Raw genomic sequence first — 19,224 nt, forward strand, 5'->3', positions numbered from 1 at the left:
CGAGGTCAGGGCAAAAAGAGACAGTAGGAATTCTGGACATTTATCTTAAATTGCTTATCAGAAAGTTTGGTAGAATAAGAAAGGATGCAGATAAAGAAGCTGAGGCACATGAAGGTTAAGCAGCTTGCTCAAGGTCACATACTGAGTACATGGAAGAGGCAGGTTTTGAATGATAAGGTTTGGTTTAGGAACCTGTGCTCTTCACCATTATTAGGCTATACTCTTACACCCTTTTCCATGTGGTTGGAGGCTACTTAAAGGGACACATCTGCAGTTAGACTTCAAATAACACAGTGGAAAGTCTGGTCCCCAATCTCAGATTGGATTTTGTATTTTACAGCATAATGAAGTTACACACGTGATAGTTAGGTTGGGTTGCACGCCTTGGCATATTTGCAAAAGAGTAACTTTATTAGAATTATTACTCACTTTTTATCAGACAGTCCAGCAATGATAATTTTTCATTAGTGATATAATTAGAAGAGGGAACTTGAGAAATGCACATATTGAAATAAGATTAAATTCATGCTGTTGGAACTGCAGAGTTTTATGCAATGCCTCAGTGATAATGAAAAGTATGTACTGACTTTTCAGAATCCTTGGAATGGATAAAAACAAAAAGAAATATCTACTTTGTATTATAACCCTCAAAGAGTTATTGAATAAGTTATGCTTTCAGGTATTTTTCTTTAACTTTTCACCACTGCTAGGCAAAACTAATAGTTGATATGGCTGTGTCAGCAGCTAAGGGATTTCTGTGTTGTTAAAGTAACATATCATGCCTTGTATAATTTGGTTGCAGCTACCCACGGGGAGGTACTTACCATCTGATTATGTTGCTCTTGCTTTGGAAACAGCAGAGAGCCTGAAAAGGACAGTGGAAAGTAAAGGATTATTAAATGGACAGTCACTGAGGTGGCTTACTGATGACTTTACTGCAACATCATGTGTATCTCCTTTCCCATGGCAGGTTGTTTGATCTTGGTTTAATGGTTAAAACTTTGTAAAATTACAAAGAAATCAGAAACCCTGCTGGTCTCCGGTGTGATTATTTACAGTTGGACTGCTAGCAAGAAAGTGCTAAGTTTGATCACAATGATGCTAAACTGGGCCAGACACAGGGTGAAATCTCATGGAGCTCTCTCCTCTGACCTTTGAGTAGACTGCCGAGGTTTAAGATTTCCAGGTGCAAAGTGCCTTGAAATATGACTGAGAGAATTTGGCTTTTTCCATCTGAACCACTGTGGTCAAGAGGAGGGATCTGTCTTCTTGGAAATGCTAAGGGGTGTATATTAGGTTCTTGGAGCTAGAAGGTAGGTAGAATAGCAATGAAGAGTTTCATTAATTCTGTTATCTCTTTTTTATGCTTTAGAATGGTAGTGCCTTTGGTCTTGTATTCACTTACAAAATTGTGGACAGAATTTGGTTGTGGGGAAGAGCCTTTGGTACGTGTGTCTCTATTTTAGATAGAATTACTTGGAGTTGCAACCAGGAAATTAAAGTTTCCTCTGTCTCAGTCATTGGCCCTTGTTAAAGAATCTAACATTTTATTTTGTTTTTGCTCATGATTTGATATTAATATCATATTCTTCAGGTTTATAAATGGCCCTTCTCCCAAAGTTCTATTCCTTTCTACAGTCACTAACCCAACACTATATATATATATATATATATATATATATATTTTTTTTTTTTTTTTTTTTGAAATCTGGTTTAGTTGTTATTCATCATAGAAATTTTTCTCTTCAGGAAAATTTTTCTCTTCCTTTCCTTTTTGAAACTTGGACGTCAACCTTAAAATTGATGGTTGTAGGGGAGAACTTAAGACCAAAGTGGTCTTAAAAGTAGATTAACGAGAGTTCTATTAAGAAAAGGACTCTTAACAAATAGATTTTGATATTCAGGATACCTGAGGAATTAAAGTATATTTTGACTCTTTGGTTTTTGTTTATATTTAAAAATTTTTCTCAAAAGAGAACTCTTTAAGATCAAGAAATGCTATAGCTAACTTTGTAGATTCCTTGGAAAAGTGTGAGTTATAGGGCAAGGTGTTGTCTCAGGGAGACCTTCTAAAGAGTGTTGGGAAATGTAGTGTCATGGCTTGATGGAAACAAGGTGAACTCTCCTAGGGAGTAAGTAGTTATTTCAGAAAGGTGCTCATAAAAAAAGGAGAAATGAAGAAAATTCAAACTAAACAAATTGCATAAAACCCAGATTCTTTGTTTTTACCTGACAATAAATTCTTAGATTTAGAATTGGAAAGACAAAGTTAAAAATGGAAAAAAAGGCATGAACAATCATGTACACATGAAAAGTTAATTCAACAGGACTAACAAAGAAATATAAATTATAGTGAAGGAAATTATTTTTTCATGCATTAACTTGCCAAAGATGTAGAAGTTTGGTAATAACTGGTGTTTGAGTAAATAAAGAAAAGGGTATTGTCTACTGATGGTCATGTAAATTCTAGATATAATACATAAAAGAACATAAGACAAGAAAAAGTCATAGTTGGGCCTATAGATAAGATGGTGTTGTGGACTCCAAAGAGAAGTAAACATAAAGAGATAATAGGTTGGATTGAACCCATGGTCCTGGAAAAGCTGTGGATATGGAAACAAAAAGTTGAATTTAGCTCCAGTAGGATAATAGGGACTAAAAGCTTATCACTTGAGGTGGGCCCAGAACTAGGCACATTAGTTGAAGCTTGGGGCCAGAGTGAAGTTGTACTTCTCATAAAAGTTGATTTAAAGAAAGCGCCCCACCTCAACCCTCAGGAGGATTATGCTTTCATAGTCCTGGAGCTGTGGATCTTGAGGTGCAGAAGAAGGTAGATGCAACTTCAAGGATAGAAATGGAATCATCTTGGCCGATTGTGGAATAATCGAGAGAGGATGTAGTGCGCCATGTGACCATCATAAGGCTTTGTCCTGGACAGTGGTTTGGGGATTCTGGTGGAAGTGATTGCAGAATCACAGTGGAAGGAAAGGTGAGCAGATTTCTCTCTCTCTCTACAGAGAGCTGGGAGGGAGAAAAAGCAAAGACAAAAAGCCTACTTGGTCTGGGGTTGTGGCTTAGTGGTAGAGTGCTTGTCTAGCATGTGTGAGGCACTGGGTTCAATCCCCAGCACCACATAAAAATAAACAAAGAAAATTAAGGCATAAAGAAATCCTTGCACTCATACTTAGCCTTCAAAATGTGACTTCAAAATACTTGAAGAAAATAAATGGCAAGAATGATAGCTAACAAAATCAACGATGGGAACAAAAAATCATTCCAAATTTGGGATGTGGAGGGTGGGAATCCAAGATAGTAGAGATGAGATAGATCAGATCTCAACTTCTCCACAGTTAGGAATCAAAGCAGTTGAGAGAACAGTTGATCAGAGATGTGGGTAACAGAGGGAATGCCCTGATTCACAGTATTGGAAAGTCAGAGACATTAGACGGACTAGACAATTCTGGTTATTGGAACAGAAAACAGACTTTGTTAACCTGGAATCAACACCTTACAGTTAGGGCAGGTAGGGAGAGAGGGTAACAAAGGGAGCAAAAGGGAGAGCCAAGCTTGACATGCTCACTTTGGAAATGGGTAGAAGAGAAAGTCAGACTAAGTTAAACTGGGACAGCGGCTGCAAAACCACCTGGTGAACAAGAAATACTGGGCTTTTCTCAATTTGCTGGCAGAGAACTGTGGCAGACCGCCATGTCACAGAGACCTTGTGTAAGCTTACAGCTTGGGAGGTGATTAAATCTCTACAACTTCATCCCACCTAGAGATACCAGTTAATAATATAGGGAATGGCTTGAAGCAGCCTGGCCGAGTAACCTGTGTAATGGGGTCACTGCAAACTGAAGGCTGCTGAGCCCTTCCCCTTCCCTAGTGTTGGCAGTGGGAGAGATGTGGACCAGAGCAGAGGGCATGACGTGACACTTCCAGCAAAAGCAAGTACAGTACCCAGGGAGGAGTGTGTATTCCTCTACCTCCACCCACCACTGAGTGCCTGTCAGGGAGGAGGATGAAGTGGCATACACCTGTGCTGCCAGTCACTCTTGTTCCATGCCCCAGCCATGGACCTGCACTCTGGCCCCTGACTACCCTGTGCCCAGCCTATGGCCACCACCCTGTGCCTTACTGCAAACCAGCTGCTGCCTCCTGCCCTGCACCCCAGCTGCCAGGCTGCCTCACGTCTCTACCATTTGCTGCTTTGCCCAAAGCACTGGAAACCACAAGGACAAATCCACATGTGTTTTCATAACTACAAGAGCATGTCAAAAAGTGTCTTCATTTAAAATATCTCTGCAAGAAGAAAACTGAATCTCTTTATGATTGTCACATTAGCTGTTTGGTGCAAAATGTTTTATTATGTCTTCCTTCACTTTTTTTTTTAATGGCTCCAACTAATTTTATGTAGTCTTTCAGTTAACTGGATTTTTTTCTTGATACTCTTCTTTTTCATCTCCATACTCCTTCTTTTTCTCTCTTCCTACTTTCTTTAATTTCTCTTCTCTCTCATCTTGTTTCTTTTTCTTTATCCTTTTCTTTCTTTCCCTTTATCCAATATAATTTGGGATTAAGTATGCTCTCACTAATGCTTAATTTTTAAGGCTATTCTGTATTATTTCTTATGGGTTAGTGGAGTTATAGAGATTATTAGCAATGAGTTTTAAAAATATATGTTAACATATGGTTTGCTCTTAAATTACCACTGTTACTGGAAATTACTCTCTGCTTTATACCTGTGCTGGTTGTTGAACTTAGAGCACTTTGATTACACTAATTGGAAGTGTTTATTAAAGAAATAATCCCAGCCCAGAGCTTATCGCAAAGAGATAACTGCTACCAAAAAGACCCTCACATAAAAGAGGAAAAGGAATCCATCACAACAGATATACAAATATAGGATCATAGAAAACATCAGTAAACAAGGCAAGTCACCTCCAAAAATTTATACCTCTGAACAACTCAATCTACAAACATTGAAGAGAATGAAATACTGGACAAAGAATTTAAACAGTTGATTTTTTTAAAACAATCATTGAATTAAAAGAAGATCTAAGAAATGAATAAATGGAAAAATATAAAAGAACATTTCAATAAAGAGAGAGATTCTGAAAAAGAACCAATTATTAATCTTAAAGAGAGACAATAGTCAAATAAAAAGTCCTGTTGGAAGTCTCTACAATAGATTTGATCATGCAAAAGACAGAATTTCAGAACTGGAAGACTAGGTCGACACTGAATCCAAGGTGGACACTTAGTATTAAAAATATGAAACTGCTTAGAATACCCAAGAACTCTTGGATAAAATTAAGGGGCTTAATTTAAGGCTTTATAGGTATTGAAGGAGGAGTAGAGATATAGTATAACAGCATTGATAACCTCCTCAGTGGCATAGTAGAAAAATTTCCAAAGTTTGGGAATGAGATTGGACATGAATGTTCAGATACTAGAAGCATTTAAAATAAATAAACAAGATCAGAAAAGAAAATTTCCATGACATGTAGTAATTAAAATGCCCAAAACCCAAGTCAAATAAAAAAATTTAAAAGTTGCAAAAGAAATGTCAGATCACCAATTGGGAAAGCAAACAGAATAACAGTAGATTTCTTGGTAGAAACCCTAAAGTTCAGGAGAGCTTGGAATAATGTATTTCAAGCTCTCAAAGAAAATAACTGCCAACCAAGATTGATATAGCCAGCAAAGATATTCCTCATTATCAAAGGAGAAATACAGACCTTTCAAGAAAAGCATAAACTAAAGAATTCAATGACTACTAAGCCTGCATTACAGAAGATACCTCAAGGAATCCTGCATATAGAAGAAGAAGAAGAAGGAGGAGGAGGAGGGGGAGGAGGAGGAGGGGGAGGGGAGGGGGAGGAGGAGGACGAGGAGGAGGAGGACGAGGACGAGGAGGAGGAGGACGAGGAGGAGGAGGAGGAGGACGAGGAGGAGAAGAAAAAACTACCAAGGGAACTTGGGGAAGAAAAAGTCTCATTTGAAGAATAAACATTTGAGAATTAAGATCAAATAAAGTATTAGAAATAAGTCAAAATGGCAGGAATAAATACCTTTCAAAACACCAAATGTAAATGGTCTCAATTATCTAATTAGAAGACATAGACTGACAGATTAGATTAAAATATAACACCCTATTTCCTGTTGCCTGAACATAAAATAGGCAAAGATGTCCATAGACTGAAAGTAAAATGATGGAAAATGAATTCCATACAAATGGAGTCCCCAAACAAGCAGGATTAGTTACTCTCATGTTTGACGACACAGACATCAAACCAAAATTACAAGAGAAAAAGTCACTATATAGTGGAAAAGGGAGGAGTCCACAAAGAAGATATAATGGTAATAAACACTTATGCCCCAAATGTTGGTGCACCTGGTTACATAAATCAGATAATACTCCATATAAAGGCTCAAATAGATCCCAGTATAGCAATACCGAGTGGTTTCAGTATACGTCTCTCACCAATAGAAAATTTATCCAGATATAAAATCAGCAAATATGTTATAGCCTTAAGTAAATGGATGTAACATAACTACAGAATATTTTATACTACAATATCTAAATCCATTTTTTTCCAGCTGCTTATGGAACTTTCTTGAATATGGTTCATATTTCAGTCCACAAAGCAAGTTTCAACAAATACAAAAAAGTTGATATAATTCTTTTTCTCATCTGATTATAATAGAATGAAATTAGAAATCAACAGTAAGAATAATTTCAATAACTATGGAAACGTGGAGATTGAATGATGAGTGGCATATTGAAGAAATCAGGAGAGAAATTAAAAAAAATGTTAGAATCAAATGAAAATAGAAATACAATATAGCAGGTTCCCTGGGACACAGTAAAGGTGGTTCTAAAGCTTATACCTATGAGTGCCTACATAAAGAAATCAGAAAGACCCCAGATAAATAATATAATGATGTATCTCAAGGTCTTAGAAAAAAAAGAAAAACAAATTCCAAAACCAGAAGAAGGAAGAAATAGTAAAGATCAGAACCAAAATTAATGAAATAGAGAATTAAAAATATACACAGTATCAACATAATACAGAACTGTGTTTTTTTTTTTTTAAATATAAACAAGATTGACAAAGTCAAGTATCACAACCAACATCACTGAACTCCAGAGGATCATTAGGGACTATTTTGAAAACTTACATTGCAATAAATTGGAAAATCTAGAAGAAATGAATAAATTTCTAGTCAATACGACCTGTCTAGGTTCAACAGTGAAGATACAGAAAGCCTAAGCAAGGAATAACATTAAAATGATAATAAAAAATCCTTGCAACAAAGGAAAGCTTAGGAGTAGACAGATTTAGTTGAATTCTATCATACCTTTAAAGAACTAATGCCAGTACTCCTCAAATTATTCCATAAAATAGTAAGTGAGGGAATACCTCCAAACTCAGTCTATGAAGCCAATATCATCCTAACACTGAAACCAGATAAGGACACATCAAGGAAAGAGGACTACAGACCAGTATCCTAAATGAACATAGATGCAAAAATCCTTAATAAAATATTAGCAAATCAAGTTCAACAATACAGTACAAAGATCATGTACCACTCTGGAGTTGCTTCTATTGCATTGATGGCTCTCCACATGCAAACCAATAAATGTAATACACCGTATAAATAGAAGTCAGGATGAAAATCATATGAACATTTTAATTGGTGCAGGAAAAGACTTAGACAAAATTCAGCACCTATTTATGATAAAAATCCAGAGGAAATTTGGACTAGAGGAACATGCCTCAACTTTGTAACAGCTCTTTATTGTTAAACCTAAAACAAACATCATATAGAATGAAGAAGAACTGAAAACCTTTTTTTTTTTTAATCAGGAACAAAACAAGGATGTTTTGTTATTGTACTTCACATATAAGAATCTTACAATGATTCACTTTTTGACAACTATTTTCACACATTTTACTCTATATACATTGTAAACCTCAGATGGCATTATTATATTTTGTTTTAAGTAGCAATTATCTTTTATAAAGATTTGAAGTGTGAAGTCTTTTATATTTCCCAAACAGCTACTATTTCTAATGCTTTTTGTTGTTGTTTTTCTATAGATTCAGATTTGTGTCTATGGTCATTTTCTTTTTGTCTGAAGATCTTCCTTTCTCCTTTCTTATCATGAAGGCCTGCTGGTGTTGAATTCTTTCTGCTTTTGTTTGTCTGGAAAAGTGTTTATTTTGCCTTTGTTTTTGAAAGATATTAAGGCATTTTTGTACCATCTTCTGGCAAGTATTTTTTTCACAAATTATTTGGTTTTATTCTTATAGTTTGTTCATGTGTAAATGGTATGCCTTTTTTCCTGCCTGTTTTAAAATTTATCTTTTTTCATTCATTTAAATTTATTTTGATATCATACACATTGGTGTTATCTCTTCGTGCCTTCTATGCTTGAGATTCTTGGAATATCTTGAATCTGTGGATTTATAGTTTTTATATAACTTGTAAATTTATAAATAAGAGTGATCATCACAGTTTTAACATACTTGTCTTCTAATTCTGTCATCTGTGTCATTTTGGAGTCAGTTTCAATTTATCTTGTTGTCTTGTGCAGTATGTCTTCTATTGCATGTCATGCCTGTGGTTTTTGATTGGATGGCAAATGTGAACTTTAACATTCCCATGCTATGTTTTGTTGTTCTTTTAAATATCCCTGAGCTTTGTTAAGTAACTCACTTAAGCTACTCGGAGACAGTTTGATCCTTTCAGGTGTTGCTTTTGAACTTTGTTGGGAAGGAACAGAGCAGCATTTAGGCTACAGTTCATTTCCCATCGTGACTGAGGTGAAGTCTTTCCGAGTCTTGTTCCTGATGTTTGTGAGTCAGGAGGTTTTCTATCAGGGCTGCATTTGTAGTCTGCTATATAGTACAGGCTCCTGTTTTGGGACAGAAGGAGACAGACTAAGTAATAATTAAAAAGATCTCTCTTGAAAACATTGTAGAACTACCAAAGCAGCCAGGACTTAAGGGGACTTAAGAGCAGTGGGTTATAAGCTTTGATTTAAAAAGTTTAAAGGTAGGATTTTTCTGAATTAAATTTAAGAAATGTGTTATATATGTTCTTTTTAAGTTGAAAATTAACTGGGTTTGGAAAGTCATAATTTCTCTTGTCATAAGGATGATGTGAAGCAGTGTAGAATGACTGTACGGTGCTAGGGACATGAGAATGTGAGTGGTGATTTGTCTTGTGACCAGCAGTGTCCTCTCTTGCTAGTTACCAATAGTTCTGGATGGGCCTTAGTTTCTTTATGTGTTCTAAAATTTCATGGTTTTGTTATATCAAAACTTTGATGATCACCATATTGTAGAAAACTGGAACATACATTCATATATATGTAAAGTATCTATCAATCTTCACCAAAGTTTATATATGAAGAGTGCTTATGTATTTCTCTTTTAATTTATCCAGGGAAATTAATATCTGTAAATACAGATAGTAGGATTAATCTGTGGCTTAAAGTATAATTAGGTAAGGTACACATAGGTCCCTTTATAGGTCAGTAATAACTAGTAATCACAACTGTTTGTTTCTGATGTGAATTAGTAAAGCAAATAGTTTCCAAAGTGTATTGAAACATTGTTCTTAGAAGTTTCTGTATTTTAGTTCCTTTACACCTCATAGGGAGGTAAGAGACCTAGTCCCCAGTCATGTACCTCTACTGGTAGAGCTGATGTTGCACCTAGAGTTTGGCTCCTTAGTTCCTGCTTTGTTATACAGGAGTGTCCCCTTATTTGAATGTCATTTGCATACTTCATAGTTTGCAAAATGCCCTAATATGATTATTACTTTTTATTTTTTGTGGTAATTAGTTATATCTGACAGCAGAATGCATTCTGACACATACAAAAATGGAATATAACTTCTTGTTTGTCTGGTTGTGCATGATGTAGAGTTACATAGGTCATATAATCACAGATGCACATAAGGGTAATAATGTCCAATTCATTCTACTATCATTCCTACCCCCAATCCACCTCCCTTCCCTTCACTCTTCTCTGTCTAGTCCGAAATATCTCTGTTCCCCTGCTCACATTGTGAATTAGCATCCGCGTATCAGAGGAAACATTTGCTTTTTGTTCTTTGGATTGGCTTCTTTCACTTAGCATAATGTTCTCCAGTTCTAATATGATACGATTACTTTTGTTTTTTTCTACAGCAGTCCTAGGAAACAGCTTTAGAGATGAGGCAATGAGGTTGAGAGAAGTTGATTCAGGTGCAGGACCACCTGTGGGAAATGATAGAGTGAGCCAAATGTTTGCACCCAAATGTCTGCCTTTTCCTCCCAATCCTACTCATTTTTACCATGCCATATTTTCATTGAGAACAGGACAGGGAATGCCAAGTTTGTTGGAATGGTTGAGATCTTTTTATTTAAAACAGATAAGCTTTTCTTTTTACTTAAAACAGATATTATACATAACCATGCATAAACATAAAATGTGTGTGGTTTTTTTTTGGCTTAGGTACCTCTTACTGGTCTTTCTAGTGTTAATTTAGATGGGTCTTCTTTGCCCAGTTATGCCCTGCATTAAGTTTAGGTCAGTTTTCCCACTTGCTTGAAATCTGCACAAGATTTGTGCAGATTGTTATTTCCACAACGAATGTTCATTAGACTTTGTGATCATATTTTGAGAAGACTCAGATAGCAAAATTAAATTCTTTTGAACTTGATACAATATGACAAATAGTTTAAAAACTATTATGTGGAAAATAAAAAATGGATAAATCATAAGAGATGTTAGCAACATAGTCTGATGAGGTTGAAGAGACACTAGTCAGACAAAAAAATACACTTCATTTGTAGGGGAGATACATCCTTGCATGGTGAGTCAAAATCCAGCTTATCCTTTTATGTAACTACTGTAAGACTCAAGCCATATTTCTATTGGCAGGCTCTGCAAGTTCAGTACAGCTCAGCTTTTCATAGTGAAGCATAGGTGGAGGCCTCGAGTAGTTTCTGACATCCAACCTCAAACCTTTGTGGTTTTTAAGCTGCATCACATTTTATGGAAGGTCTCATGTCCCCTTTACTTGCTAGAGCTGTGGAGATGGGCCGTAGCCTCCACGGAAGGATCTTTGTGTGCTCCTCCTGCCAGGTGGGAGAACTGAGGCTTTGGGCCCTCTCTGACTCTCTGTGTGGCATTTGTGAGCAGGTTGATGTATTTGACACAAGTGTGACAGCAAAGAAGCGTGTGAGCTGAGCAGTGTGCTGCAGGGCCCAGCTGTGTGGATTCCCGTGGACGCCAGGCTGAGGAGCTGCAGTGAGCCAGACCTGACAGTCAAGTGGGGGCCGCTCTGCCTCCCGTCTGGAGTGCATTTTTATGCGGTGCGTGTTTACCCACAGTTGGAATTTGACACTGAGAACTGTCAGAGCTGCCTTTTCCTCTCTTCACTCTCCAGTGTGCTAGTCTGTGATAGTTTCCCAAATAAACACTTCATTGTAGGTGGATGAAAGTATGCACTTTAAGCAGAGCCCCACATCGTAACTACTTCTTTTTTGTGTTGAATTCCATGTCAAGAATTAATAGGAAATATGTTTGAATTGGTCATAGGTAATATGTGGAGTAGGTAATTTGTTTACATTGTTCAAGAATCAAAATAATATAGGATATTTTGAAGAGCCTTGCTCTGCCCTGGTCCCCTTCTGGTCATTTTCTACCTCTATTCCTAACAAATACCGCTTTAATACTTCGTCACGTATTCTTTATGTTTTTATAAGTAAATACAAGCAGATGTTTTATCTAGTTTTTCACTTCTCAGTAACTCCCAGAGAGCTTTTTATCAGAAATAAGGAGCTTCTTTATTTTTGTTTCTTGTTGCATTGTATTTCTTTATATAGATGGACCTTAGTTTATTGCATTGTCCTCCATGGATGAACATTTGCATTATTTCTAATCTTTTTGTCTTATTGAGATAATTCATATACCATAAAATTCACCCTTGATGTGTGCAATTCTCGCCCAGTAATGGGGACTGAGTGCTGAGCCCCCTACCACTGACCTATAACTTCAGCCCTTTTATTCTGAAATATTGTCTTGCTAAGCCTGACTGGCCTTGAACTTGTGATCGTCCTGCCTCAGCCTCCTGGATAGCTGGGATTGTAGGCATGGGCCACCATACCCAGCACAATTCATTGGCTTTTAATGTTTTAATGTTTCTAAGCTTTTTGATGTGATGAGTAACCTTGTACATGTCTGAACCATGTTACAAGATATCTGTGGATAAACACTCAGAAGTAGGATTCTGGGTCAAAGGGTCAAAGCATTTGAATTTTGAAAGTTGTCAGTTGCCCTTGTAGATGTTGTACTGCTTTAAACTCTTGGCAGCAGAGTTCAAGAGGACCTGTTTTTTAGTCTCACAGTGCTTTTTATAAAGCAGTCTTAATGTCTAATTTTTAATTTTATAAAGCAATCATAATTTAAAATTATGATGTTCATGGACTACCAGTTTAACTTGATGTTGATTTCTGATTGATTTTATCAATGTGAATGTAACCAGAACTTCTTTTTAAGTTCATAAATATTATTTATAATTGACCTTGCCATTCATTGTTAAATCACAAGTAGTGAATATTGATGTAAGTGCAGCTTTCATCTGTGTGATCTTAAGTTGGGTGATCTCCTGACCCCTGTTCTCCCTTGTCACATACATAGCACGATGCTCGCAGCGTTAATATTAAAATTCCTAGTAGAGGAAGACTATTTATGTTCTGCTTGTTCTGTAGTGGGAACATTCTTGTAGAATTTTGTCTGTTTGATATGGACTTCTGAGTTACAGTGTTTTATACCTGATGGATGGTCTGGGTCTCAATTGAACAGAGAAGTGGTGGTTTTTACGATAATTTAGCAAAGTCTTAATTACAAACAGCACCTATTGATGCCTGTTGACTTATAGGACAGGTATATTGGTGTTTAATCTGGTTTGGATATGGTGTGTAATTTCTTTTGGGAACCTGTACCTTTGTGTGCCTCCATGTGTACAGATCAACTTTATTGATAGTTTCTTGTGAAGATTTTAAGATGATTTTGTAAGGTGGAGCATTTAGATTATTTGAAGCTAAAATATTTTGGTGGCATTTATAAATACTCTAGAGCTTTGTGTGTATACAAAGTCCTAAGATCTGGCAAAAGGTTCATAGGAAAATGCCAGTTTCCTGAGCTGAACATGAGAACTGAAGTACAGATTTTTGGTTAAATTAGTGATGGCATGTGTAAATGTGTAAGTACATGCATGGAAATATCACTGGGTCTTTTTATGTCCCCAATAATGGCTAATACTGCAAGTAGATAAACCAATTAACCAATGAACTAATTGTCCAGACTAAGGTTTGTGTCATATTAGTATTATAGGCCCTGAGTAAGGGAAAACTCTTCATAATTTAACTGGTATTACCATTACAGATGAGGAGATACCTACTATCAAAGACTTTAAGTAAATAAATAGGTCAGAATTAAGCCTAACAGTAGAATTTACTGTTTCGTTTCTGGGCCATAGAGTCTTTGTTATATTTCTATTCCCTTTCTTATAATTCACTTTGGATTATGATTGAAAAGTTCCAGAAAGAATTCAAGTTCTTCCTAAAAGGATGCTTCCTTGGACTACTCTGATTATGATGGGTTTGGGAGAGAAGGCTGCTTTCCTGGGGTGGGAGAGGGTAATACTCTGCATCATCATGTCTGGTTGAGTAGGTTGCACACTGTATAAGGACAGTGGCTGTTGGAGCCAGTGGGGCTGAAATGAGGTTTGGATTTATCAAGCCATACTCTATTGGGTGGGGCTGCATTGGCCTAGAGCAAGACATGCTGTTTTCTAATCCTTTCAATGATGCTTTTCTGGCTAACTGTAGCCTTGAGGGTGCATTTTTGTTGTTTTTTTTTGCAGTTTTACTTGAAAACTGGTTGTTTCTGTTGTTTTCTTTTTCTTTTACAAATATTTGGTATGTACATGCCCAATGTGTATAGGTGTCCATATATACACTCCTCTGTGCCACTTATGTTGCCCCCACGGAACTCTGTATATGCCTCAATATAAGGGTGGGTATCCTTTGAGAAAATCCCTCAGAGGAAGTCACTTCATGTTTATTTGATTCCTTATAAGGCACCTTATAAATGGGGCCCTTTTAATTACTTTGTTTGAATAGTACATTCTGTTTGAGGGAGACATAGTTGTTTTTTTTTTTGGTACTGGGGGTTGAACCCAGGAGTACTTTACTATTGAACTGCATCTCGGCCCTTTTTATTTATTTATCTTGAAACAGGGTTTTGTTTAGTTGCTGAGGTTAGCCTTGAACTTGTGATCCTCCTGCCTCAGTCTCCCTGGTCTCAGGTAGGTTTGACTGAGGAATACGTAGTTTATTGAAGAGCCTCAGACAGTGCCAGATATGGATGCTTAAGAAGGGTGTTGCATAAAATTGACAAAGAAAGGAAGCAAAGAAACTTAGCATAGATTTAGTAATTATTGTAGATATAAAAGATCACTTTAGAAAGGCATTATTATAAGTGGACATGACTAAATAAGTGTTTATAGGATGACTAGTTCAGATATCCTGATGTTATGCAATTGGATACTTGTGGTTTAGTTTGATGTTTCTAGTAATAGTATCACGGAAGGGTTTAAAAACTACTATGTCTCAAGCACATTATACAAATAGGAAGATTTGCTCTAGAAAACTGTATTGGATGAATCATAAGGTGACTCTACTGATTAAAAAAAAAGAACTTGATGCCAAAAATATTTATGAAGAGTGAATCAAAATGTGTCATGAAATCTGAGTGAATAAGATCATCATTTTGAAATTCATGCTTTGTACAACATGTAACCTACAATGTGTATAATTTAATTAATACATTTCATAATTGACATTTGACTAATTTCCATTTTTAAAAGTTTATACATTCAAGATGGCTAAATTAATTGTTATTATTTATTTCTAAACAGAAACTGAGGCTTCTTGAAGAGCTTGAAGACACTTGGCTTCCTTATCTGACCCCCAAAGATGATGAGTTCTATCAGCAGGTAAGATATTTTGATATTTTTTATCAACTCATAGTTATGCATTCTGATTTTCCCATTTTATTTGTGAGTCTACTAGTCTTGTGAGGTTAAATAAGTGGAAGGTCTGATTTGGTCACCCAGTGATGGCTTGTCACCTAGAGATCAGGTAGATTCTTTCACATTCTGCTTTCTGCTGTGAGCTTAGTGCTTTAGCATGATGTGCTGTTTTAATTCCCCAAACATTCCATGTTCTTTCCCACCCTCTTGCTTCTGGTCATAATGTGTTTTCTGCATAGAATAACCTTTCTATTATTCTATGGCTGGGTGGCTAATTCTTTGAGAGTTTAGTTAAGTATCACCTCTCTTCTGAAAATTTCCCCAACTTATCTTACCTACAAGGAGACTGTCCTGTTCTCTGTTAGTTGGACTTTGTAAATAACCCGGTTATACCTCCTTTCCCATGGTATAGCAATTATGTGTTTCTGTCCCTGAATTCATCAGCACTTTCCATTGTAACGCCAAAACAAATTCACTGTGGCAAAAAGAGAAAAAGAGAGAACTTTATTGATGGCACTTAGAAATCTAGGAGTACATGGTCGAATCAGTCCAAACCCTCAACAGTGGTGTCACCTGATCACGGTCTTTCTGCTGCTTGGCTTGGCTTTCCTCTGTATGAGTGCATGCTGAGTACGCTCTCTCCTGACAGCATGTAATCAAGGGCTGATCAAGGGCTATGTGGTCTTCAGCACCTGAAGAAGTGACCGAGTTTATTTCCCCTGGTTCCATTAGATTCTCCAGGGAGTGTTCTCATTGGCCTGGTTAGAGCCATTGTGTTTGCTTGGCCTATTTCATAGTCTACATAGAATGGGGTCATGTGGGAATATTCCCATTCAAATCACAGGGACTGCAGGAGTCAGAGATGGATGGTTTCCTCAAAGGAGTCCAAGTTCCAAAGAAGGAGTAGGCATAGGCAAAAGAAAAAAAGAAAACTGTACCTAAATAATAAAATTTCACCTGTTTTTTCCTGTTGGAATATATGCTCTTAGGTATAGAAATGGGGCCATATCATCATCTATAGCTCCTGCTGGTACACAGCAGACCTTCAGCAACCATGGAAGGAAGAGGGGAAAGGAGTTTACCTCTTAGAATCCAGGTCTCTTGACTTCTAGTTCATTATCATTTCTAAACTTTGTGTCTTATCTCTGCTGATAATCTCCACTATCTCTCACCTCATGAGTCCTCTTTTGGGTCTCTCTAGTGTTCCTGTTTACCTGTCTCAATTCTTTTTTTTTTTTTTTTGATAAGTTAAACTTCATAAAAATTAAGACCTTTTTTATTGCTTGTATTCTTTTTTTTTAATTTTTATTTTTGGTTGTTCAAAACATTACATAGTTCTTGACATATCATATTTCATACATTTGATTCAAGTGGGTTATGAACTCCCATTTTTACCCCGTATACAGATTGCAGAATCACATCGGTTACCCTGTTTTACATATTGCCATACTAGTGTCTGATGTGTTCTGCTGCCATTCCTATCCTCTACTATCTCCACTCCCCTCCCCTCCCCTACCATCTTCTCTCTCTACCCCATCTACTGCTGCAGTATTTCTGACCAAGGTGTAAATCTGAACATGTTAACCCCCTGCTTAGATCCCACAGTGGATGTTTATCGCCTGGCTTTTGGGTTTCCCGCCTCATCTCCCCACTCCTCCCCCTTCGTATCCACATTGGACTTTTACAGCACCTCAAACTAGTTTTGAACTTGGGGACTTCTTGCTACATGATTTGCTGTCGTGTCTCCTTTACTGGATCTCTGTGCTCTTGTTAGTGAGAGTTCACACGTCATCTCCCGTAGGCAGCTCCCCTGACACTCCTGCAGCCCAGACTTGTCTCAGCCTGCTCTGTGGTACTTTATCAGTACCTCGATTAGCACATATCTGATTGTAATGATTTTTAATATTCTTCTTTCCTTCATCCTCTTTCATTAGTTCAGTGCCTGGAGCCTGGCAAGTGCTTAGTTTGCTTGAGTGAATAAATGAATCAATGCATGTATTAGTTACTTTTTAAAGCCAGTTATATAATGAGTTTGGTGTGGTTTGAATTTTGTTTTTATGTACATATCCACCTTCCCAAGGAGGTGACGTTTGTAAATATTTGAAGGATGACTCAGAAATGTTATATCCTTTAGTGATAGGATGTTCTCTTTTGAGCTTACGTAATTTTCCAAATTATCTGCAGCAGTGAGGAAAATAAGTAATTTTTAAAAGTACCCTTAAATCAGGCAAACCCCCAAAATATAATCAGTTCTGAAACATTAATATATTCATAGATAGATGCCTTCTGATACCTAATTACGTGCATTGTTGTAAAGCAACTGCTAGGACACCACAGCTTTTGTACTGTGCAGATAGTACATGAAGAATTAAATACAAAAGGTTATCAGCCCACTGTGATCTAACCAGCCATACACTGAAGGATAAATGGAAACCCAGATGCCAACAGCTCTTCATTCTTGGGTTATTTTTCTAAGTCTCACTACAAACCCTCATACCAATATCTAATCATGTTAAATGCACTTTATAATAAGACAAGGCTTAGAGCGTTCATAAAAACCTTAGTCGAAGTAAACTTATTTTCTTAAAAGATGAACCCAAAATGCTTTTTAATGACACGAATAACAGTAAGTTCAAACCTGACCTTGGGTGCCTTTCATAGGCCTTCCACGGGAATGTCAGTCTAGCTGCCAGTCACGAAAATGAGACTCCATGCAGCCTCCACTCAGGGAATGTCTATTGACCCTTACAGTGTGCCGGGGACCGTGCTAATGTTTATGAATCCTGTCTCATTTAGTCCCCACAGCAGCCTTGTTCATCTATTCCATAAACATGTAGTTGGGGACTCCTCTTCCCCAGCTTGAGGAGCTTGGGGTGGATCTTGTCATTCCTGTTTTAGGCGTCAGGAGGGATAAGTCAGCTGAGTGCGGAGCTGGAGTTCCACCTCCATTTGTCTGGCTCTGAACCCATTTTCTTGCTGCTGTATGGTAACTTCCCTGCATACCATGCTCCAGTTCCGCACACCTTCAGGAAGTCTTGCAGTGTCCTCTGATGTGACCATAGAGCACAGAAACAAAAGGAAATAATAACAACGAAAAGGTTGAAGCAGAAAAGCAGACAAACTTCTGTGGCTCACCACGGAGCACAGGAAAGGAGACAGGGGACAGCGCTGGTGTGTCATTTATGTGAACACTGTCCCCATCCAGATGAGATGAGGCTCTCCTCAACACTTGTCTCGGTGCCTTCGTTTGTCATGGGCTTCCGTGTGCCCGATTGTTGTGGTGCTGTTCCGAGTACGTGGCATGTGTTAGCTCATTTGAATATGAGGGAATGCTCTGAGCCAGGTGTCATTGAAACCTCATATTGGAGGTGAGGAAACCGAGGCACAAGAAGGTTTAAAAATCTTTTTAAGATTTATAAGTCGATAGTGTCAGGACCAGGACTCGAGCTGGTGGCGCCTGGGTCAGAAGCTCTGCACTGCTTTCCTCTTTCTCCATGTCCATCCTCTTGAGATTGCTTGCCTTCATCCTCACAGCCCAAAATTCTGTCTCCATCCCTGCTCTTTCTTGTGACCTTCAGTGCTCTGATCCTGCCTACCTACTAGGTGGCTCTGCCCGAAAGTCCTGCAGTATATCTAACCCAGCAGGATCCAGATCACTTACTGAAACAAATGCAGTTAGTCCCCACGTGGTGCCAGGCGTTTTGCAGACAAGAGAGTTGAAGCTGTGGAAACTGACAAGATGGCTGCTTTCTTTGGTCTTACTCCTGGTGGTGTGGGAAGACCTGTGGGGACACTAAGGTGGGATGTCCTGGGCCAGGGAACAGCAGAGCCTCTGAGGTGTGTGAGAGGAAAAGCACGGAGGCCGACATATCTGGAGGCAGGTGGGGAGGTGGGGAAAGGCCAGGTGATGAGACCGGATGGCCATGGGCCTGGTGTGGTGTGACTGGCCGCCTGCTGTAAGGACCCGGCTGTTACTCCGAGTGGCAGGAGGGGACATGCGAGGGTTTGGAGCACAAGTGTAACAGGATGTAACTTCACATGTTAGCAAGGATCCATGTCACACTGCGCCTCCACCTCATTCGCCCCACTAGTGAGGTCCTCCTCATCTCATTCTTCCAATTGGGA

General features: G+C 37.9%; 1 protein-coding gene across 3 annotated transcripts in view; it reads left to right on the plus strand.

Annotated features, from left to right (window-relative positions):
* FTO (FTO alpha-ketoglutarate dependent dioxygenase) overlaps nt 1-19,224 on the plus strand; it is a 374,809-nt gene that overhangs the window by 82,098 nt on the left and 273,487 nt on the right. For all 3 annotated transcript variants that reach the window (XM_081275884.1, XM_081275885.1, XM_081275886.1), the window contains exon 2: nt 14,986-15,063. In XM_081275884.1, the coding sequence (XP_081132010.1) occupies nt 14,986-15,063 (78 nt within the window). The remainder of the gene's footprint in view (nt 1-14,985; nt 15,064-19,224) is intronic.

This window comes from Spermophilus citellus, assembly GCF_964194105.1.
Source record: "Spermophilus citellus genome assembly, chromosome: 18".
Classification (NCBI taxonomy): domain Eukaryota; kingdom Metazoa; phylum Chordata; class Mammalia; order Rodentia; family Sciuridae; genus Spermophilus; species Spermophilus citellus.